The 24,087-nt window shown below is 46.7% G+C and overlaps 1 protein-coding gene across 1 annotated transcript in view; it reads left to right on the top strand.

The window, feature by feature from the left end:
* Positions 1 to 281: 281 nt before the first annotated feature.
* Positions 282 to 24,087, top strand: part of SEPTIN9 (septin 9) — a gene marked incomplete at its 5' end in the record, with an annotated part of 119,701 nt that continues 95,895 nt past the window's right edge. Inside the window, 2 exons of the mRNA XM_080356268.1 lie at positions 282 to 303; positions 22,530 to 22,586. Of these exons, the coding sequence (XP_080212394.1) occupies positions 282 to 303; positions 22,530 to 22,586 (79 nt within the window). The remainder of the gene's footprint in view (positions 304 to 22,529; positions 22,587 to 24,087) is intronic.

The raw sequence follows: 24,087 nt of genomic DNA on the forward strand, positions 1-24,087 counted from the left end.
ATAAAGTGCAGCTGCTGGGAAGGCTGAGCCCTGCTCTTACCCCTGCCAGTGCCAGGAGAGTTGGAACAGCCCATAACCGTGTGTGTGAGATTAGGAAAGGTGTGTGCTAATTAATGGGAGCGTTCGCCTGCCCGTCGGCTGGAGCTGCACGCGTGAATGTGGTGGCAGAGCCCGTGTCCCCTCCCTGTCCCTGCCCGCCCCAACACAAGGACCGTGGCACCGCAGGGACCGCTGCCCCGACACCTCGCTCCCACTCCCATGTCACAGCTTGAAGCGACGGCATGAAGAAATCCTCATATTCAGGTGAGCAAGCTGCTGCCCCGCTGCCTCTCTCTGCACTTTCTCTTCATCTCTGTACTGGGAAAAGAAATCTTTTTTTTAAAAAGTACAAGTTGCACAGCCCTTCTCCCTCTGTGCGGCTCTGTAGCAGAGCAAAAGGCTGTTTTACTGCATATAAACAAACACTGTTGATGAAAAGGCTTAAAAAGCAAAACAAATCCAGGGAGGCAGCTTGTTGCAGGCAAAACTCTGCGCTGGTGGCAAGGAGTTCATTATTCAGAAGGCACCTGTGCCAGCACAGGGTGAGATCCAATGCTGAGGTGCAGCTTGAAATTAAAACAAGGTGGTGGCACATCGTACGTGACACCAGCTGTGTTCGGGGCTGGATGGGTTTCCAAATTGAGGGTGGAAGAGCTGGGATCCCCTAATGCTGTGGGACTGTCCTCTCCCTGCTCCCCATCCTGGCTTTCCCAGTCTTGCCGTGTGTGGTGAGGGCTCTGTGCTCTCTGCTCTCACAGGCTCCTTTCTCCCCAGCTAACAAGGGAGCAAGCAACCATCACTGATATAATTTCTCTGAGCCTTCTGTGAAAATCTGCCAGTGGTCCCAAGAAGCAGCTAGTGCACCAGAGCAGACACATCTCCTATGAAAGGTCCATTGCTAACCCTGTATGCTCAGATGCCTCCAGCAGTTCCTCCAGGTGCAGGACTTTGCTCCACAGCTGATTTCTGCTCATTCCAGCTACCAGCCCATGACTCTCTGCTCTGTAAGCCCCGTTCTGCCCTGTTTCATCCCGGCTGCAGCAGGGACATGGTGTCACCGTGCTGGCCACCTCCTCGTGTCCTGAGTCACGGGTCCGGCTGCACCACAGGGGTGTTCGGGGCAGCGGAGAGTCATTGAGCCACGTCATGGCCAACTGGCCGCAGCCTGAGCTCATAAGCCGCAAGAACTGGGGTTTTGTGTTCACTTGGAAAATCCCCTGTGTGATGCTGCTGCCTGTTTGTAGTTAAAATTTATTAGTAACACTTCTGTCTTGCACATTTCTGTTCTCTCATTAATGCTGCTAAATGGACTACTGGAGAGGGCTTGTATGCCGGGAAACTGAGAAAGCCTAAAAGCGTGATTATTAGCGCATTGTAATGGATTAAAGTGGGCATTAATGGTTGTACATTGCGTATAGGGAAGCTGTTGTTTGTTCAGGGCTCCTGAGGTGCAGATGGTGCCTAAAGCAGCGGTAGAAGAACAGGTCTGGAGATAACAAGCAGTCATAAGCAAAAGCTGCCAGTATTGCATGACCTGATGATATGATTTCTTGCCAGTGAGACCAAGTGCTTCTTAATTGCTTTCCTTGATTTGGGTCAAAGCTGTGGTGCTGCAAAGCCCCTGATGTGATTTTGTCTTTGGTCAGTGTCCAAACCCACCTTTGCTGGATGTTGCAAATGAGGTGGGTTGACATCTGGTTAGAACCTTTAATTCAACAGAGCCTGCAGTTCTGTTTTGTAAAGACTCTGTTTCCTTGAGATTTCCCTTGGTTTGGGGCAATTATTTAAGGAAAATGAACAGAAGAATTGCACTAGCCAGGATACATGACATTGAAGCAGTGGGGTAATGGCACCGTGACCGCCACTAAGTTTGCAAAAAGCACAGGCAGCTCTCCTGAGCAGCTCTCGTTTGCGTGTTGCAAAGGTTTTGCTTTCGGCATTGCAGTTCCTGGCCATGCTGTGCTGGGGCCGTGCCTCTTGCTGATTCATCAGGCAAAAAAGCGCTCAATGAATCACCCACTGTGCTGGGGAGGCTGCGTTTGGAGAGCTGCCACCCCTGCGTGGGGCTGAGCCAGCCCTCCTGTCCCATCAGCCTGGTGATTTTACACATTGGGGAGCAGCCATGCTGACTCTCTTTGGGGAATTTCACTGTGAATCCAGATGACTTCTCCAGGACATAAGATTTAAAAGCGCCTGCAGAGCCTCTGAGCTTTCTTCTGCCAAAGAAACTGGTGAGGTGACAAAGTGACACCTCAGCTGCAAAGACTGCGCTTCCCAAGCACATTGCTGACAACCCCTGACAGGCAGGAAATGCAGTGCCTGGCTGAGAATCTCCCAACAATGATGACAAAAGGAACCAAAAAGCATTTTCTAAACACGTTTTGAGGTTAGGGAGCATCCCTTGTTGGCTTTGTTTGCTCCTCTCTAGTATATTCTGGATCTGTTCTGTGGACCAGGTCCCTCTGCACCCAACTGGAGGATCTCATTTGACTTCGTGGACCTGAAGCTCTAGTTCCATCCTCCTCTATGAACACAGCACCACTGTAGCGCTCTCCTGTTAGCAGGCTGCTCCCCGCCCTGGGCCAGATTTACCTTTCCTGAATTACTTCAGGCGGACTCATTAGCCATCTGCTCTGACTTTTGGGCACATGCCATGTAGGTGTGGTTGGAATATAAAGCATTTGCCTTTGGATGCTTTACCTCTTACCAGCAGAAAGGCTCAGACCTTTGTGCCCATAGCGCTTTTCTCCTGGAACTTCCCGGCAGCAGCGATAGGAGGAGCAGAGAGGGTGGAAAGGGGATTTTACAGAGCAAGTTAAAAATGAGCTATAACTGCCACTGAAGCCAGCTCTTACATGTTTGCTTTAGGGATGTCTATTATTTCAGATGCTTCAGGCAAGGAGAGTTTTTTTGGTTTCTTATTTTGTTTTTTCTGAGATGTTTTACTTGTCCTGGGATACTATTTTTTTAAAGGATTTTTTGATTCTCGTTTTTCATTACTCAAGCACAATTGCATTGCCAAAAGAGCAATAGACAGGACTCGTGATAAATGATGTGATGATTTATAGGTATTTTCAAGAGTGGGGCAAATTGTTTTGGCCAAGGAGTGTTTGCAGTTTCGGGTTTATATAAGATGTTGGCATATGCTGAAATAAGGATTACTCTAATAACAGTACCTCCAGAATTACCCATAATGGTTATGTGTGACCAACCTTTACCTGAGTTGTGGACTCCTAATTTATTGCTTATGCACTTGGGGAGAAATAACTCCTCAGGTATGAGCTAAGGCTAGAAGAAATACTGCAGGAGTGACAGTGAGAACTGTGATCTGATCATTGCATCAGCATTTGGGAACAATTTTTTCCTGTGCCATAACTAACAAATATTCCCCGTAGAGCATGGGCAATAGAATATAAGTCAAATTAGAGTTCTTGGCATTATATAGGCTGGGAAGCTTTGGAGAAGGAACTGTGTCCTCTGGGCTGATTTATCTGTTCCTGTGTCTTAGCAGATGTCAAAGTTGTTGATGGCAGCTGGTGTCAGACCTGGCAAACTCACCTCTGTGCTTCCTTACTGTAGAAAATGAGGTGGGACAGGGAGATGTCCAACCAGAAAGCACAATTGTTATATTTTACTTGTATGCTGATGTAATATGTAGCCCATAAATGTCAATGCGATCTGCTGTCACATGTTTCTGATGGCTCGTGATGATTGATGTAGTCCTGTTATAAAAAACTTCTCCTATATGAGTGCCACAGTGTGCTGGAGTGGCAGGGTTGGTGTGATGGGTTTGGCTGGGTGCTCTGCCATTGCCAGGTTTGGCTGGTGTGTGGTAAAGCTGTACTTCAGGTAGTAAAACATCCCAACATCTGTTAGGAAATAGTTTGGAGAAGCAAGGGAATCCAGCCTGTGGAGAAAGCCAAATAAGAAACCACAACACGCAGATATATGCAAGAAATAACAAGCAGCCATGTGGGGCCCAATGGGGTGATTATCTCCTTCCCTGAAACACCGATCGTCTTCCCGTACCAACCTGGCGTGAGCAAGGAGAAGCAGTGCCATGTGGAAGAGGGAGATGTTGCTGCAGAGAATAACTCCCTGCTTGCAGGGAAATCCCTCCCCAAAGCTGCTGGTCACAGATAGCGAGTGAGGCTTCTTGTGTGAGGCAAACCTGGCCCCTCTTAGACAAGAGATACTGTGGGTTTTGCAGCATAAGGTGGGATACAAATCCAGGATGAAGTCTGTGGAAGAGGTGAAAGTCTCTATCGCAGCAATTTGTGTCAATTTAACATGTCAGATAGATGTGTGAAGCCTCTGCTTGCTTTTTGTAAGCTCCTTGGTGACATGTGGTAGGGAATGGGACCCACCTGTCCCTCGGGCTGATGCAAACTGGCCATGTCAGGGTGTCCAGCACCACACTAGAGAGTTTCCCTTCCTGCCCGGTCTGTGTCCTCAGGAAGGGCAGCTGTGCTTGAGCAGCCCATGTTCCCTATGGATATCACAGGCTGCAAGCAGTGGGAGAGGTGACACAGTCACTGGTGAGTCAGCCTGTTCCCACAGTGGCCTGTGATGACTTACAAGGGCAGCTCGAAGCATCCTTTAAAGGGTTTATGTTTAAGAGGGGGGTTCACTGCCTGGGAAACTGCTTCCTTCCGTGTAACCCATCGTTCAGGTGACGGCGTGGCCTTGCAAAGGCCTTTCCTGCAGCTGCTGTGTGATGGGACACCTAGTCCACTGCTGCAGAAGCCTGGAAAGGAAAATCACAGCTTTGCACTTGTGAGATGACTTCCACTGTCGTGTGCACAAAACAGCCTCGGAGAGCTCAGCGGGGCTCAGCCGTCTCTAGAGCAGAGACCAGCATCAGATGGGGTGGCACCAGGACAGGCAAGGAACAGTTTTTGTCTGGCAATACTACATTTGTGAAGACAACTGGTTGTGCTGGGCAGAAAGGGGCTCATTGTGTAGTTCTTTGCTCAAGCTTTAACACTTATCATTGCACCGCAGCAACCTGAAGCGGGATATAAGTTACCTTCATAACTTGAACTTTTAATTTCAGTCAGGGGCAGGTTTGAATCTGATGCCCAGAGCATGAAACTGTCCCCTTCGTTTCCCTCAAACACTGCACTCCCAGGTCAAGCAGATGGAAGTTAAACTGGAGGGATGACTGCAAGCTGGAACTAGTAGCAGAAAGGGGGGGTTAATTTCTTCTTTTTTTTTTTTCCTTTGTCTATGCCAGATGAGGAGTATTTACAGGAAACACTTTGTACAGCTCTGAGATTTATTTAGCAAAGGAGTGTAGAGGGAGGAGACAACTAAAGGCATAATGGAAATGAAAAAGGTCATGGTAATGTTCAAGAAAACCCATAATTTCCTGGTGTGGGAGTTATGGCTATTCTGGGGACCAAGGGAATAACGGAGCTCAGGCTCCAGTTCCCAGGGGCAGAGGATGTTCGCCAAGGGACAACCTGCAGAGGAACCAGCTCCCTTTGGGATGAGCTCAGCACCATCAGCTCTCCCCAAAGCAGCTGCTGGGGACACAGAGGGTCCTTGATGCTCAGTTGTTCAGCTCATCTGGAGTCATGTCCCTTTGCACACTGCGGTGGTGGTGCCAGAGAAACTGAGTGCACGTACTTGGGGAGCAAGCTGAAGTCTTGATCCTCAAGAGCAGCCTCTGGGTGCAAGTTTGCTTTGTTTTTGATGTTATCAAGGGAAACAAGGATTGCCTATAGCTTTATGTAATGGACAGAATAAACAAAGGAAATGAGGACAAGATGCCCTCAACAGTTACTGCTGAGAGCTGTTCTTGAATGACTCAGTGGCTGAGTTATAAGTGCCTGGACTTGTACAAATAAAAGTTGCTGAGAAGAATAACAGATCTCGATGCATTACAAGTCAGGACAAAGGACTTGCACATGATAGACCATGGGAGGTGGCAGGGCTTTGTTTGAGTGGGTTTAAGGGTGATGAAAAGCTGCGGGTTGAGGCTGGAGGCTTTGGTTTGCCTGCAGGGAAGGTCCAGCTCTGGGCTGCAGAAGACCAAGTGTCACCCACAGATTCAGCTGGTGGGGAGGTCCCAGCCTGCCCAGATCTGTGCCCAGGGGGTGTCAGCCACCAGCTCTCACAACTGCTTTGCTTTCCTAATATTCAATTTCCATCTTTTATCCAATGTGACTTTGCTTTTAATTTTATATATATATATATATTTAAATCAGTAGGAATGAGGATGGAACATAATTTGTTGCCTGCGTAGAATTTAATGTGAAGCAACTAAAGTTGATGTTGTTTCCAGTCCAATGGTGTAATTCCCCTTGTCCAATGGTTTGCTTTGGGGAAGGTTTCTGACCTTGCTGATTTTCAGTGTTCTAGTGATAAAAACACAGTCATGTGTGTTGTATTATTTTTATCTAAGGTCAATAGCTAGAAGCACCAGGAAATCCTTCAAATCAGACCTTTATTATGTGCTCATGTAGGCCTGCCTGCCTGCCTGCCACATGAAGGGTTTTTTCCCGTTTGGTGTCCTGCCTTTGTGTGTTGAAGAGAGCATGTTTTATCAAATTGGGCGTAATACTGAGAAACATGTTTGAGTTGTGCCCAAACTGTGCCAAAGCCACCACATCCTACCCTTGGATTTAAAATGTCTCCTTTTAATATATTTTTTAGCAGATAGGTTATGACTCTGAATTGTTGAGTATTTACTGTACGATTCAGACTTACGCAGCCTGAAGGACTAACATTACTGTAACTAATTGCCCTATGATGTTAATTGTCATTCAACTACATCTGCATCTGTAAACGCTTTCCCAAATTGCTGTACTGACAAGTGAGATGCTTCAGTTGGCGATTCCCACATCAGAGCATGGAAAAGGCTGTCGGTGCTGTGGGCTGTCAGGGATTGTCATGGCTTGGGTGGTCTCTCTTGTCCCACTTGGCAGCTGCAGTGCAAGGCTGTGATTTATTTCCCAGAGTGGGTTTTTGTCAGATAAACCTCCCAACAGTGATGTGAAATAATCTGACAGCTGATTCCTGCAGTTAATATTGAGAGTGATGAGTTAATGCTGGGAAGGATGAGCTCAGCCCTTGGAAGTATGATCCATCTGTGGAGGTTTCAGACCTTCCCCCGTAGCGGAGCTGCTCTGTGTGTTCTGTCACGGACCAGCCACTCTCTAGGAAATCAGCATCAGGCATCAAAGTTATAAAATACATGTCAGGCTTTTCAGACAGTGTATGTGGTGGGGAGAGGGGAAGAGGGTGGCTGTGGCTGTGGGGATTTTTTGTGTGTATTTGGCTTTGCTAAGTTTTTTTTTTTTTAAGACCATCGTGGGAAAAGTAAGAGCCCTGTGCTTGAGTTGTGATGCAGAGGGAATAGTAAAAAGTTGTTTCATAATGTGTCTGGATTAATGTTCAGATATTACTGAGCTTCTTATGTCCTTTGGGCTCTGAATATGAGTATGTGAGCCCCTGGGAATGGATATAATCCAGAAAAGTCTCCTATGTCAATGTACTGGGTGCTAATTATTGCAGGCATCAGTGTTAAACCCTTTTAGAGACTGTTCCTTGGTGGGCAGTTTGTTGGCAGAGCTGGTAACACAGACCAAGGGTTAGCGGCTCTGGACACTGGGAAGCAGGGAGCTGGAAGGTCAGTCCAGGACACAGTCACACAGCCCCTGGTGAGCTGGGAGCAGAACCTGACCTAAGTCTTGGGTGAAAATAAACATTCTTAGCCTTGTGGAGATATATGTGTCCAAAGCCCCTCCATCTGATGCATAGACTGCTACTGAGAGGTGTAGCAGAGATGAGGAGTGTTTCCCGTGGGCCAGCGGATGGTGATACAGAAGCTGTGCTGGCAGAGCATGAACACGGGTGGAGATGGATGGGGGCACACCAGGAACATGGAGAGGCAAGAGCGTGTTTTCTCCTCACACACCCCGGGACATGCTTTGAGCATTTTGGCAGCGCTCTGCCAACATGCACTGAAGGTGGGGTCAGGAGGTGAATGAGGTTCTGTGTGCTCCTGGGCCAGAACTGGTCAGTTCTGGGGGAGGAAGAGTAGACAACCTGAAATCTTAGAAGGATGCAAGAGAAAATATCAGGAGAGGAAACAATCTCTTCAGAGAATTATGTGCTAGGATGAATTAGAAGAGCCAGCAGTTCTACTGGGGCATACTGGGAGGAATGCTGGAAGAGAGCTGTGGTAGCCTCTGAGAAGGTAAGTGCTATACTAGCAAGCTTCAAATTATTTTAAAGTTGCATTTCTTTGTTATAAGTGTTGTTATAGATAGTCTGAACTACTATGAGTTCTCGTAACTACAAAAAAAAAAATTATTGATAACTTCCACTTTGTGAACACTTCACAGCAAGGCTGGACATTCACGTAGGAATTCACTCTTCCTGTGAACAGCACAGGAGCAATAAACAGTTTGTAGCCTTGTTTTCAGAGCTTCCCTTGTATAATCACAGCACAGGCAGAGGGTACAGGGCTCTCTTTGAACTTGTCAGACCAACCCCAGGCCCTGAGGTGTGGGAATTGTACCTTCTTTAGCACATCATAATATGTGTGGGGTTCTCAACTGGACAGCAGAAATGACAACAACAGGGGAAAAAACATGCTGTTTCCTTAGGTCTGGAGCATTCAGGACCAGAAGTTGCATATTCTTTTTAAATCTGCATGGTTTGTTGCAAAGGATGTCACCAGATGGAGAATGCGGGTCAGAAAAGCAGGAGGCAGGGTGTTAAAAATACTCATCTTGTGCTCAGTGTGGCAATAAACTGTGACTGCATATGGAGAGCAGGCTGCTCAGATACCTTGCTGAAGGGCTGTGGCTGCTCTTCTTCCTCTCCTCCTCCTCCTGTGGGCTGCCAGAGCTGCCCAAATAGGCACTGGGGCAGCTGCTTTGCCCATGACTGTTCCATATCCTCTGCTATCCATCTGGAGATGACCTTGTTTGAATTTCTAGAAGAGCACAAAGCTGGTGAGGGTGGGTTTGTTTGCATTTCTCTCTGAGCAAATACCCGGCTCTCCCGTGGAGCTGGCGCAGGTGATGTGCAGCACCTTGTCTGTTTCCAAGGTACTTACAGCTTCAAGGCAGAATCATGGCTTATTAACACAGCCTGGAGGACCTTCTGTTAACCCTGTTGAGCAGAGGGTGTCTGGGCATTTCCATGAGACTCTGCTGCTCCCTCGGCACTCGTGGGGCTGCAGGGCCAGGCCGGGTGAAGCATTCAGCCCTGCAGATCTGTGGGAGCAGCTGCTAGCTGCAAGGCTGGCCATGCATCAGGATTTCTGGTGTTCTTCATGTGGCTAATCTTGCCTCGATTCCTTAGACAGCAGGGAAACTTAAGGGCATGGTAGAATCCCAGAGAGACAAGCTGGTGAAGTGCAAACAGACTCTTAAACGGGTGCTGCTCTGCCTGGCACCTGGTGGCTTTTCACATTGAGGATCCAGTGCGCAGTGTTGGATGTTTGCGAAGGGAATGGCTCTAATGCCATTAGAATGAACTTCTCCTGGTGCTGAGCTCCTGGATGCTCCTGGCTGTCTCACTTACACAGCTCTGACAATTTGCCTTCCACACCTCGGTCTGAACTCAGCTCCATCCCACCTTCCTGCAAGCACCTGCCTGGGGTACTTATCACCCTAAGCAGTTTCTATAGTTGGTGGTGATAAAATCTGGCAATTCAGCCCACGTAGGATATGAATATTTCATAGGAACCTCCTGCAGCTACTGACTTCAGGGAGTCTAGTGTGTAGATTAGATGTTTGCACTGGTCCTTGCTGAATCACATTGCATCCTGTTCAGGTTTTTTTGTTGTCCATTTCCACTGTATCAGGATTAATTTGAATTCTAATATTCTAACATTTCATCTCCATGTGGGATCATCTTTATTTTTTTATAGCCTTTCTAGTTCCCATTTCTGATGAGAATTGAATGGTGCATTCTTAGGTCAAAACACAGCTGGGAGATGAGGCTTTGAACTAAAAACTGCCTTGGCATGGTCCCTCAGAATATCCTGGAAACATCCAAGCCCTGTTGCCTGTAGATTATGGGCAAAGTAAGAGTATAAACCAAGTAGAGACCTCTGTTTTGGGGGCTTAACAGCCTCCTCTGCTTTTCAAATCATGCAGTCATAATCTTTGCAAGATTAAATACTGTTTCAGCTGTGTTTTTTTTAAATTTCACTTCCCTGTGGAATAAAGCAAGGGCGACAGATGTGCAAGAGCTCTGGAGGTCAATGCTTTGCTTACACTCAGGCAATTTAGGGCAAGATTGGTGGCAACTCCCTCTGTAGAGGGATGTGGGTGTTTCTCAGCTTCTCCTGGAGCGTGGATCTACCAGGCAGTGGCCTCGCCCTGTGCTTGTGTCACCAGGGCAGAGCCCTACAGAGGGGCTTCAAGGTCCTCAAAGGATGTGCTTTGTGGATAAACATCTTTTCTCTTGTGCTCCCAAAGTCTTCCAAGTGTCTATGGGAAATTTTCTGTGAAATACACATGCTTACGTCGCTTTATCACTGAGGACACTGAGCTGCCGAGAAACAAGCTGCTTCATTTGGTTTGTGTGGCCAAGTTGGGGCATAACCAGATATCCTGACTCCTGTTCCTTGTTTAATGACAGTACAGATAAGCAAAGTGTTTCCTATTCCTGTAAGTATCTTCAGCCTTTCAGACATTGATCTTAAAGCTAGGAGAGAGCTAATATCCTGTGTTAGAGGGCTGAGGCCTGGAAAAAAAGGCAGAATTAAATTTTGCCTGAGTTGAGCCATCTAAAAGCAGCTCTCTGAGTCAGAGCTGGTCCCTGCAGCCTCTCTGCAGCCAGGGGCTGGCGGATGAATCACTGTATCTTCCAGCTCCATCTCGGCATGGAGCTGACTCACCAGCCACAGGGTCTGTCTTCTTTTGATTATGGAGGGTGTGTGGGGCTACTGCACAAGGGCTTAATGTGCAAACACTGAGCTGGGTGCTGCCCTGAAGCTCCTGTGATAGAGCGAGGAGTCAAGCCCAGGCTTTGGAGACCTCTGGTTATCATCCTAAGTAGTGGGCATCCTCCACAGACACTAAAGCATGTAGCCACCAGCTTGGTGCAACGAGTGACTGCTTTGTGTCCCAGTGGTTTTCAGAAGAATCAGCAGCATCCCTCTGTGCAGCTGTGGCTGCTTTCCCTGTCCTGCTTAGGATACAGCTGTGGAGGAACAGCTGGGTCATGCTAAGGACAGGCAACATTACAGATCTGGCGTCTCTGAAACGGTAAATACGTTTAGACTGTACCATTCTTCTCCACAACTGCTTACAAAGAGGTGCTTTTGTGGAGAGGAAGAGGGGTGCCAGCAGGAAGCTTGCTGAGGCAACACAGAAACATTTTCTACCCGTGATCTCAGCCTCTGGAGATAAGGCTGGAATTTGAACACCCCCCAGAGCATCCTCCCTTGGCCCCTTGTCGATCCCACAGCTCTGGACAGGGGAGGGAGGTTCCTGCCTGGGTGATGCTCCTGCAGGGAAACAAAGGCTTGGGGCAGGTTTGGGCTGGAGGGACATGGCAGTGTCACAGATCTCCTCTGGACAGGAGGAACTGGAGTGTTCTGGCTGTGAAAGATGCTATTTGTGAAAGGTCAGCTTGTCTAATAAACTCTGATGGTGGTTTAGGGGTCGTCAGAAGTGACCTGAGTCTCCAGACAGAGAAAAACCTTTCCAGTTTGGTGGGCAGCAGCCTGTGTGTGCACTGTGGCAGGTCACACAGTGTGGTTTGTTAATCAGGGCCTAAGGTGCTAATCCATGACCTTCACTGTGTTGGGAGTCCGCTCTTGTGCCACTATTTAACACAGTGCAAGGTCTTAGTGGTGCTGGGGTGCGTGCACAGACATTTGAATTGCTCAGTAGTTGCAGGCTGAGCTTTTCAGGGACCATCCACATCAGCACAGAGCAGATGTCAGTCCTGTGCATGCATGTGTGTTTGTTGCAGAAACAGCAGCAACTGGGTGGGTTTTTTGTTAGTGGTGTTGTGTAGTTGAGTTTTTTTTTGGTGGGTTTTTCTTTTTGTTGTTTTGGTTTTTTTTTTTTGTTTTTGTTTTGTTTGTTCTTTTGAGGATTCTCATAGTGGAGGCTGAATACTTGCACCGTTGGGGTGAGTGGCTCGAGGGAGGGGATCTGGACTGGGACCTCCGCTGCCCGGCTCCGTTACACCGAGTGTGCCATGTTCCATGTACAATGCTGCCTTTCAGCCAGACCCACAGAACAGGCTTTGTGTCTCCTTGTGTGAGCCGTCTTTTCAGAGAGAGCAGCTTCCTTAGCGGCTGCAGGCAGTGCTCCATGACTTGAAATGGTTTTCACCTGTGCCAGGAGTGATTTCACTCTGCCTTTTGCCAGGGCTGAGCTATTTGGTGATGCCAGGTGCTTTACCTTTCCCTTGCTGGCAGCTGCAGAAACCCATTAGAGGAACGAGTTGCACTGAGACCGCTTGGTACCCGGGGAGAAGAGTGTGTAATTATGGAGTAGTATCAAGTAGCAGTGGTTTCTACAGCTGTGGTTTATCTAAATGAACCTATTTTTAATTTTCCTGCTGCCTCTCTGTAGAGCTGCCTGTTGGAAAGCATGGCTTGGCAGAAAGGTAGGTGTTGAGTCTGGTGTTGTTTTGTCCCTTACAAAGATTTAAAAGGATAATCCAATAAGATATTAACCCTTATGTATTTATTCTACATCTTGTTCTTTTAGTGCTTTTGTGCTGGGTGCCTTAGTCTGTACAGGAGCAGGATATAACAGACATATTCTGGGGCTCAGCATGGGCAATTGGTACTTCTGAGAACCCAGGTCTCATTTAAATGCCTTTAAATGATTCATATGAGACTGAGGGAATGGGGGAGCTCACAGGAAATTTAATCTCAGCATTGATTGCTGACCCCTCACAATACAGGCTTAAGCTGCTTGTGTAGCTGACTTTGGGACTGTGGTTGTTCTGTGGGTGTCTGACTTGGCAATGGAAGAGAGAACTTAAGTGGAGCACTGATGTTTTTAAGATGCATTTAGGCTCTCTCAGGATAGAGATGGAGTAGTAATACAGTTTGTAAAGGCACTTTTGCAAACTCCTGTGTAAGCTGATATGCAACATTAGGCACTCGAATACACCCTAAAAACTGGCTGAAGTTCTATTCCAACTTCCCTGCTGCAGCCACTATTAAATATAATTGTAAGATACATGGAAAAACATTCAAAGAATGTTACTAGCTTAGGAAGCTGGATTGCCTTGACTGCTTCTGGGCAGACTTAATGGGAGAAAACCCTCAATTTTATGGGTCCAGGGCTTCATTGTAGTCTCAACTTGTAACTTCCCTTCTTCCCTGATGTTTAAGTACAGCGGACATTACCTCAGTCGTCTGTAGATAGTGCCTGAATCATTCTTTACAGCACAGCTAAAATGTAAAAACATTAAATAATACATATGTCTCCTGCTCCTGTAAGCAGGGGAAGTGTTTGACACCTCATTTCACAGGCAGAGAAAGGGACATGTGGAGGAGGGAAGCTACGTGCAACGAGTCATGGTAGAGCTGTGATGGCCACTGAGATGTTCCTGAGTCCTCTGTCCCCAGGTGGCTGTGTCCCCACAGCTGAGCTATTTCCCCCAGCCACCCACCTCAGCATCTTCCTGGGACAGGTCAGCCTCAAAGGAACAGAGAATCAGGTTTTGACTGGAGTGGGGGCTAAAGAGAAATGCTAGAATGTGGATGTTTGCCCCAAGGGAGCAGCTGTGATTCTGAGCTTCTATTTCTTGTGTAGGGCTACCAGGGAGGAGCTGGGTTCTGAACTGCAGCTTGGGTCTCAGGCTTGCTGATTTCCAGGCAATTCTGTGTAGTATCAGAGTATTACAGAGCACCTACCAGAGCAAATAAACCCCATTGTTTTATGAACACAGACTTCAAATTGTGCATGCTCAGGCTGCTGCTGCACTAGGGATGCTCTGGGCAGGATTTCTAGCCCAAAGTATGTTTGTGTGGATGTTTGCAGGGAGAGAAGTGACCATCGTCTGCTTGAGCTTAATGCTTTTCCAAGATTACCTGTTCTCAATGGAGTGGCTGGACAGTTTGTGAATCTTGACTCTGTATGTGTCTGAGTTTCTGGCTAGGGAGGGAATGGGATTTGGTGACTGTGGTCCCTTGGCTCCTTCTGTGGTTGCAGTGGAGCATGTCTTGTACTGGGCAAAGGGAAAGGACACTTTATCACGTCTGGAATGAGACTTGGACTTGCAGTTTGAATTGAAGTAAAATCCCTGGCTGAGTTTTCCCCTTTGTAGCGTCTTCAGAGTCAGACGCTGCTCTGAAAACCAAAGGCTGCCTCTTATCTCGTCCAGTGGTGAATGAGTTGTTCACCAAGGCTGGGGAGTCCCAAGTGGCCAGGTCTGCTCTGGGTGCCCCATTTAGCTACAGGCACTGGTTCAACTCCACCAACGGCTGGTGGGTCACCTAGGCTCAGGAGAACCCTTAACCTCTGCCCTTTGGTGTCGGCAGCCCTTTGGCTAGTGAGCCGCTGCCTCTTTGTTCTGGTCTTTTCTCCTTTATGCACCCCCGTCCCTCTCTGGGAAAAATCAACATTTGCCTTTCAGAGCCTGGCAAACAGAAGGGGTCTGTATTACATCCTGATGGCAGCCCCAGGCTTGCAGGGCTCTGATGATAAATCCAGCGATGTTTGTTGCGGGGGGACCATCTGAAACACAAGTTGTGTGTGTCTGAAACAAGAGCAGGGAAGCAGTGAGTTGTTACTGAGCAAATGCTGGGGATGAAAAATGAAATTTGGATTTCATTGAGGTTACAAGAGGAAATCAAGAAATTGTTTTAAAAGTATAAGTCAGGATGATTTTTTGTTCTCTGAAGTAGCACATTGCTGCTTAGCGTGCTAACGCTGAGCAGGGTGTCAGAATGCGGCACAGAGCCAGGCGCTGGGCTGGGAAGTTTGCACCAGTTCTCCTGTGTGGTCAGAGCCAGAGTGTTACGAGCCTGTGGGGAGGAGAGCTGTGGGGTGTCTTGGGAGTATTTGACCCATATGGAAATACCAAATTGTGGCTTTAAAATTCCTTTCCCCTCCTTCAAATGTGACAGTAGTTTTTTCCAGCTAAACCATGGCCATTGCCAGAGAAAGCTGAGACAAGTTAGGTGCACTCCTGAGCCTGGGTGCTGTACACGTTTGGGGTTTTTGGAAGGCAAAAGATGAGCAGTGATCCTTTATTTTGTTTTGTTTACACAGTGCTCTGTGTGCTTAAGCCTTATCCCTTGTCCATTCAGGCTTCTGGGGACTCTTGTGCTACTAATGTTAATCATTAACTAAAACATTTCTAGCTTGCTGAAGCTTTTGTGGCAGCTGGTTAGTGTAGGAGCTCGATTATTTCCTTTTTTGAGCAAGGCTGCAGCTTGGATGGGTTCAGCTGCCTTCCCTCCTTCCCAGCTCTGCTGGGATGCTGCAGGTTCTGCAGAAACATGGGACCAGATTCGAGCTGCTGTTGTGGTGGCATTGAGCTCTGTGACACATCCATGCAAAAACCCCGCACTTAGTGATAATGTCCCGAGGATGCTGTTTGTGGCTCTTAGGTCCTGCTGCTTCTCTCTTGGATTTCAGAAGCAAGGACTGTGAGCAAATGAGGAGTGTGGTGAAGACAGGGTAAATTTAGAGGGACAAGATCTCTTTGGAAATCCGTTTAGCTTCAACAGCGAACTGGAAGTAATTTTACACTTGACAGTAGTTCCCAGGGCCGTTCCCCATCGGCAAAGCTTCACCAGAACAAGTCTTCTGTTCCTTTCGAAATCCTTTTCCTTTCTCTCTGCTACTAAGTAGAAGAATCACATAAACCACCAAAACTGACAGTACATACAAAAGGCCTGTTTTTCCAGTCCCTTCCAATTTGTGTGGATACTTGCATTATAAATATGCATTTGTATAAGTCATCTGATGTGTCAGTGTGGTGATGTGGCATCCCCTCTGCTGCCTGGCCAGATTACTGAAATACTGTAACCAGAAGGATCACAGATGATGACTAACATGCTTTTTTGTATAAAAAACTGCTTGTGCTAATGTTTTTTGTGCTTTCGTGGTTGTCCAGCATATCTCAGAATGACTATCAGCTGTGAAGAATTTGTGGGCAGTAAAGAACAGACCATCACAAAGAGTGGTGAAATGATTGTGTTATTTCTATCAAGTGAATATCTGAGGATTGAGTTTGCTCACCTCAGAATAAACGCTCAGGGTACAGGCAAGGTCTCTGCACTCTTTGAAAGCCACTTGTACTGCTGAGCAAATTGCAAAAGCACTTGGGGTCACTCTGACGTTTTAATCTTGACATTGAGATTGAATCTGAAAAGTCAAGACTTCATTCAAGTATGAGCTTGAATTCATGATGGCTGATAAAAATGCGTAGTGTTGCTTTTTCAGGTCAGGGCAATTTTCTGGCCTTGAGCTGTATGGACGCATTGATTCATTTCCTGAGAATTACTGTGGTTTGAGTTGAAATCTTGAATCAAAGCCTGAGCTTGAGCCAAGGTTAAAGTGCTGGGTCCTCTTCATCTTTGACCACTATGTGCAAGACTGTTCCTTTTACCTGATTTAGCCCTTTGCTGTGGCCAGGAGCTCTGAGCAAGTCACTGCTGGCCTTTGGGAAGCCTTTCTAATCTTGGTAAAACTGAGGCTTAAAGCTTGCTGTTTCTTATCGGTAGTGCAAGCTTTTGGGGCATTTAGTGTTGGAATGTGTTTGGCACCTGCCAGAAGTATAACATTGTGGTAGGAATATATCCATCTTGCTGATGCAAATTTTCTACCCATGGGGTGGTAGCTGTGTTGGAGAAGGTAGTGGTCTTTTCCTGAGTCTGTAATGTCCCTTGGGATCAGCATCCCTCTGTTCCGTCAGCATCCCTCCATCCCAGTGAAAGCTCAGTTTGCTGCCAGAGATATTCAATCCAGAATGAAACCATCCGCATGGGTTGAAGGCTTCTTTTCTAGCTGTGCTCAGCCTCTTTGTCAAGAGTCTCTATTACACAGAATCTGGAAAAGTGTCTTTCATTCTTCAGTGCATGTTTCTGATTAGTGCTGGAAATGAACATGATTTTTTTTTTCCTTTTTCAAAAAATATATTCCTTTTGAGGTTAATGTTACCAGTGGAATTCAAGTTCATAGAAGTGAAGTTGCAGTTGCGTGGCTCGTTGGACTTAGGTTTGAAGCAATAGAGATTTTTTTCCTTTGCTACTCTGCAAACAGACATCTCTCTGCAGTCTTCAGCTCCTCCAAAGCCCCGCTGTCCCCACCTGTCTCCGGTGACACCCACAGCCCCCTGTGCAGGGCTCTACCTCTGTGGGCAATGTCCTGTGTCAGCATTCAAACTTTGCAGCTCCATCTCCAGCAGTACGTTGGTATGTTGGAGAAGCCACTGAGGTGGTGGTTGTGGCCTCGTTACTGGTGAAGTCTTCTCCAGCCATTTTATCTAAGGAGCTTTTAGAGCTTGTCCATGTGAAGCAGGATGAAATACAGCTGCTGGTGAAGACAGTTCTCTAGGTCGCTGCCTGGGTAGTAGCTGTGAAGCAGAAAAATTTAGATAAACTTCACACCCTGTATTGTCCTGAGAATGTTGTGATGGATTTGCACATCCTAAAAGGGAGTGGAAAGCTCTGTCCCAGCAGTTTGCCCTGGTACCTGTGCCAGCTCTGCATCCGCTGCAGGGTGAGGTGACATCCTTGCTGTCATCTTCTGTTCTCCCCAGCAGGCAGCAGGGGTGGCCTGAGGAGATGGTGAAGGGCAGGATGGATGAGAGGAGGTAGGGCTGGGTGCCTCTGCAGTGAGCCAGCTCTAGAGTGCTGGGGTTGTGTAGGTGCTATGGACACTTCTGAAGTGTTGTTCTGCTGGGGGGTCTCACACCACCCAGTGCTAAAGGTGGTGGAGTCCAGGGATGTCTCCATGGCTCTGCTCTGACCTGTCCCCTCCAGGAGAGTGGAAATGTCCTTAGGATGAAACTGGTCTTGGATGGCGACGTGTCTCCAGAGCTGTCTGCACACCCTGCTGTCTTTGTGCTGGGTGAAGGAGACAGCTGAATTATCTGATCTCAGACTCACTAGGAAATGCATTTAACAGAAGCAAGGGTCGCGCTGGCTGCTCTGAGCTGGTGCCGCTTTGCTGACTCCAGCTGACTCCTGCTGGTTTTGGCCCATCCCTTTCCAACATGACTTTTTTTTTAGTTTGGGTTCTTTTGTTTATTTGGGTTTTTGTTTTTACTGGACTGTGTAGAGAAAGCAAGTTCCTGGGTTACATCCTCCATTGTTTGTCTGCACTCTGTGGTTTCTCTTGATAATGGAAATTGCTCATTTGTTCTTTTGGGTTTTTTTTAATTTGGTTTTTGGGTTTTTTTTGTGTTTTGTTTGTTTGTTTGTTTTGTTTTTTACATTATATAGTGGCATTGATTGCTTACTGTGAGGAGAAAATAAATCCTAAGTGATCTTTCACTGTTATATGCACACATAAAATGTTTGGGGTGTATCAAGCAAAAACTCTATTTTGGAGAACACACATATCGACTGTATTGGAGATGAACATCTCTGGCAGTTCCCTTGTTAGCTCTAGGTTCAGATTCAGCAAAGTCAAACAGAAAAGTCACGCTATAGCAAGGACAGTTTCTCAAGACGGGCTGGACTCGGTCTCCCTGCTGCCCTGTACTGTGTCTGCATCCCCTGCATCAGGGCAAGTGTCTATAAAAAGCTCCTGTTTCAATATAGGAATGCTTTACATCCGTGGTGTGTTTTATCAGCAGCTGCAAGAAGCCTGAAATAGTAGAACATTTGGCCCAGTGTTTTCTGGAGGGAGTGATTTAAGTGTGAGCCTGGCTGAGGTCTCACTTCCATTGACACATCCCTGTTGGAGCTAGTTTTGGCTTCAGCAGTTTTGAAGGAGACCCTGGAGAAGCCCCGTGTCCTTTGCCGCTGCCTTTCTGCTGTGCCGTATGGCCCCAGCCTGTGGATCTGGAGGGAGTTAGTCATTGATTATAAAATATGAAAAGAAATATTGCTCAGCCAGTGAGCCAAAGTGAGGGTGAGCTCTGTAAATGTTATAACTCCATCCTGCAGCGGCACATCCGCTGGCTTGAATGAACTGTTCTTGGATTGACTGAGTTTTAACTGCTGGACTCTTCCATTTTGAAGTTGTTCTGCTGGGGATGTGGGGAAGCATTCCTACTTTCAGCTAAATAAAGCATATTTCATTATGTTTCCTAGTCCAGTGCACTCAATAAATTTATAGCATGGCTTGAGGGCATTTGAACTGCGTTAAGAGGCAAGAACCATAGACATTGCGTCTGGGGTGAAAACCTTTGATTTTCATTTCACAGCCCAAACCCAGGGCTCATTCTGCTGCTTCCACGCTATAAATAGAGGTAACCCCAGAACACGCTCAGCACGCCGATGCTCCCCGGTCCTGCCCGCATTGCCGCTTCCTGGCAGTGTGTTCAGAGCAGCATATTTTTAGCTGTTGCTTTTTCATTTTATTTCTTTTTCTTGATGGATCTGCTCTTCTGTCTTGCACGCTGCCAGCTTTCCCTGCTGCTTATCTGCTTTCCAGGACTGTCTGGATCCTCCCTCGGTGCAGGGACAGCGGGGCATCATGGATAGCAAGCTTGGCTTGGACTCTGTAGTGCTCCCTCCTCTTTCCAGATTCACTATTAAGGTTTGGGAGAACGGTACAAATTGCTTGTTTGCTCCTTATTTTCCCTTTTGTTGAAAGGGGATTAACAGCATTATTATGTATTATTAATGTTAAGAGAGATTGAAGCAACAGCTGTCAGAAAAATGTCCTTCTCATGCTGCCTCCAATACAGAACAAATCAATCCAACTTGTCCACCTTTGGGTTTTCTTATTTGAAGAGGGTGTGAAGAATAATTTGCAGTTCCCCAGAGAAAACCTTCAGGACAGTGCATCCACACACACGGTTGGATATTCTCAGAAATACTTGCATGAAAGGCAGAGGCTCAGGACATGGACACTGATGGCTGTGCCGTACTGGATGCTTGCAGTCCTGTGTGTGTTTTTCCACTGGAGTCGTTGCTAAAGGGAATAAAGCCATTTCCTATGTGCGATCCTGTCCAAGCTTGTAAGCTCCTCATTTTGCTTCCGTCCTGCTTTGCCGCAGACCGAATGAAGTATTTGAACATAAAAGGATGTATTTAACTACCTCAACACGGCTGCGTATCTGCGTTCTTCAGTGTGCCACTCATAAGGGACTCTTTTCTGGTTTTTGAGAAACTATGAAAGCCGGATTTCGACACCGCACCTTGCCCGCACGCAAACAAAGCAGAGGTGTTTGTTCTCAGCAAGGACCTGAGCCAGGACTTAAGTGCTCTTACAGCTTGGCTGAAGAAGTGCTATTTAAAACTGTTGAGCAGAGGAAATATGCCTTTTCATTCTTGCCAGCAGCAGTAGACATTTAGAGGGAAGAAAAGAATTAAGAAAAAAAAATCAGGAACTGGGTTTAATAGAAAAAATATGATTAAAATTTATAATGCTGGTTATACCATTCAAGCTCCTGGAAGTTTCAGCCCTTCTTGCTGTCAGCAATGGGAGCTGCAGGCTGAGTGATGCGTGTAGCAGCATTGTGGCCCATTGCAATGCAGATAAAGCTCTTGAGAAGACAGAGGGGGTGTTCACACGTGCGGGTGGACAGTCCTGGCTCTATTTTTGGCCCTTTGGCTGGTGAAGCTCTTTAGGGGGCAGAGCTGGGTAGGGGTAGAAGGCTCTGGGGTTCTCCCACCGTTTCCCTGGGACTGGCCCTGTGGTTCAGCCACAACTCTGGAGTCACAGAAGCTTTTTATGTTAAAAATGGAAAGGCAGAGAGAATACGCACACATATATATGCATGCATTTATAAGCAGAGGTTTCTAAGCATGAGACACTATTTCCATGTCAAGTTGCCAGGCAGCTCTTTTCCCTTCCCCCCAGGCTCATCGGTATGAAAGTTTTCCTGCCTTTTTTTTGTGCAACCTCTTCCAGCTGATGGGGTTTGTGAGGTTGTGACTATGTTACATGTCACAGTTTGAGGATGCTCTGCAGCTTAAATTGGTGCTGGTTAAATCCTTTTGCTTATTGTCCAACAGATCTGGTAGACAGTGATGAGATATCTGTTTAAAGTCCATCACTTCTAACCAAACAACTTCACAAAAAAATCTGGGAGTTTCATACCAGTTTACAGAGCAGAAATCCCAATTCAAAATATGCGTGTGGTCAGGTTTGTGTAGAGCTGAGGAGCCTTTGTAGCTCTATTCTGGAGTTCAACAGCTGCAGCATCTGGTATCTGGGATGGTGGACACAATCCTGGAGCTGCTGTTCCTCCAGCAGAACCCACCAAAGACTGAGGAGCTGCCCAACCTTCTGGGAATTCCTGTATTGGCAAATCACAGCATTTGGGGTAGTTTCAGAGTGTAACATCCTGCGTGAGGTGGTTCACTGTATTTGTGTCCACTTTTCTTGTGCTAAGAAGAGAGAAACTGAGGTGCTAATCAACATACGGTTTCCACATATGACTGGGTTTTAACCAATGCTTGTTAAGGTAATTCTTGTTCAGCATACCTAGGAAATGTGTATGGCAGCTGTCACTTTACAAATAGGCAGCTGAGGTGGCAGAGAAATTAAAAGAGTTGCTGATGGATTAGGAGTGTTGCCCGGAGTCTGGGAGGCAGGTAAATGTTTGGGAGTTACCAATTACTTTGTGCAATGGGGATGGAGGAGAGAGGTGTGTCTGGGTTTTGCCTTTCAAAGTAATGTATAATGTAGGGTGGGTTAAGATGTCCGTATATTTTTCCCTAGCACAGTGCCTGTGAGTTAACCCTGTGCTACCCCTATGAGTATGATAAATACTTTATCATTAAAAGACATGGAGCAGAATTACCCAACATTTGGATCGCTGTGTTCTGGTGTGAATCTGCCTGGAACACACGGTGCATTCCCAGGATGCTGGATGCAACCCTGCCAGAGAAGAGTCGCCCCTCGCCTTCCTGTGATGCTGAACATGGGAGCTGCTGCCAGCTGCCAAGTGATCTCTGCTCTCTTTGCAGGAACATCCTTGCTGAGCTCTCTGCCAACACAGGGCATGTGCTGGTCCTTAAATTCCTGTGCTTGCTTCTCTCAGCGAGGAAACCTGCCTCTGGAAATGCTGCACTTGTTTCTAGGATTAAATATCCTGGAGCAGGTGAAGGTGTGTGTCCCACTTAGTGATTTCAGAAGTTCTCTCTGCTATTTCTGGAAACCTTAAGTATGTTTGTGGGTTTGATATGTTTGAATAATATTTGTCTTCAGGGAAAGGTAGAGGTCTCTCCTCGAGTGTCTTTCTGTTTAAAATAACATATAACATTCTTTTGATCACAGAGGTGATTGTGCATAGCAGATTCCCAACAAAAAATGTGCTTTGCCAGATGTAGACTCATAGCAGATGAGCTTGCTCCACATATACTGTATTCACATGAACTCCCTTGGCCCATTCAAACCTTCTTCTTGCCTTAGGAATCACCCGGACCTCCAGCGGGAGACTTCGGAGACTCAGTGACCAGACAAGTCCAAGTAAGTAGAATTAACTTCTTTCTTTGAAACATCCTCATTCAATAAAAAAAAAATAGAAAAAAAGAATAAAATGTAAGAGGTAACTCTCAGAAATTGCATCTCCTGCCTGCTGTCCAGTGGCCACATCTGGGAAGGGGAAGCTGGCTGCTAATAGTTGCACAGCTCTCTAGGCTGCAGAGAGAGAGCAGTATATATAGATATATATTTAAAAACAGTATAATTTTTAAATATTAAGAGAGAGCAAATAAAAGATTAATTAGTTACTGAATAATGGATCTGGAGAGAATAATTAGAAGTCCCCATTGTAATGTAAAGGGTCTAACAGAGCAACAGAAAGGGGGAATAGCCTGAGGCTGAAATACAGCTTTAGTAATTAACGGCTCTTTCATACTCTCCTTAGCTATTATTTTTTATTGGATGTGGAGATTTATGGATTATATGTGCTTATGACTAAATTTACACTTCTAATTGTGGCTTAATGTTTCTGAAGCTGTTTCTGATTCAGAAGGAAGCAGGTGGGGGGGGGTTTCTTTGGAAAAGGTGTTTTCTAGCCTGAGAAAAGCAGTAGTAGAAGTCCTGGTGCTTGTGAGTGCCTGAGCCCAAGAGCTCTGCTTGTGTATGTGTGACACTGGTTTGGGCTGCCCGGGGACAGAGACAAGTCCCTGGTGCTCACCTGTATTGACCTGCCCCAAATTATCCCCTGGGAGTAGAAAATTTCCCTATTTTCATCTAAAATACCCCAAAGGAAGCTGAGACAGCTGGCTTTGGGGCTTTTCCTTTTGATTGTCCCTTTTGCTGGCTCTGCTTGTTCCCCCGATGGACAGTTCTGCTCCACGCTCCAAACCCCTGTGGAGAGCATCTGTCTCCAGAATTGCAGTCCTTTGTACATTGTGGACATTTATCTTTCTTAGCAGGTGTTTTGCTGCAGTTGAAATATTCCTTCATGCTTGTTTGACCTCCCCTTGGCATTGCCTCCTCCTTTTTTCGGGGTGCTGACAGTTGTCTCTCTGTTCCTTACTGCAATCAGCCTGTCTCCCCAAGAGCCCCCCATCACCTCCTCAACACCCTGCTCTGGCCACGCTTGGTTCAGGGTTTTCATCCATTCCCATGCCTGTGGTCTCTCTGTCACTCACAGTTGCTCCCTCCAGGCTTAATTTGCTATTTCAATTCATCTCCTCAGCCCTCATATCCTGTCTCAGCTCCCAGATGTACTTATCAAAACAGACATTTTCAGCTTTTCCCTCTACATGGGTGGGAGGAGGAAAAAGCCACCCTCAGGATGCCTTCCCGGAGCGGGGGCTTCAGCGTTTTGCTCTATTGAGGCATCAGCACATACAGGATGGAGATTAGTCACACTCATCCAGTTAAACGTGTGCTTAAACATCCTGGGAGCTGTGATACTGCCTACCTGGCCCTCATCAAACTCTAGTGATGAGCACAGAGACAGGTATTTGTGTTATGACACAGACAAGGGTGACGGGACATGGCACACTGTGACACT

Source organism: Nesoenas mayeri (assembly GCF_963082525.1).
Source record: "Nesoenas mayeri genome assembly, chromosome: 19".
Taxonomy (NCBI): Eukaryota; Metazoa; Chordata; class Aves; order Columbiformes; family Columbidae; genus Nesoenas; species Nesoenas mayeri.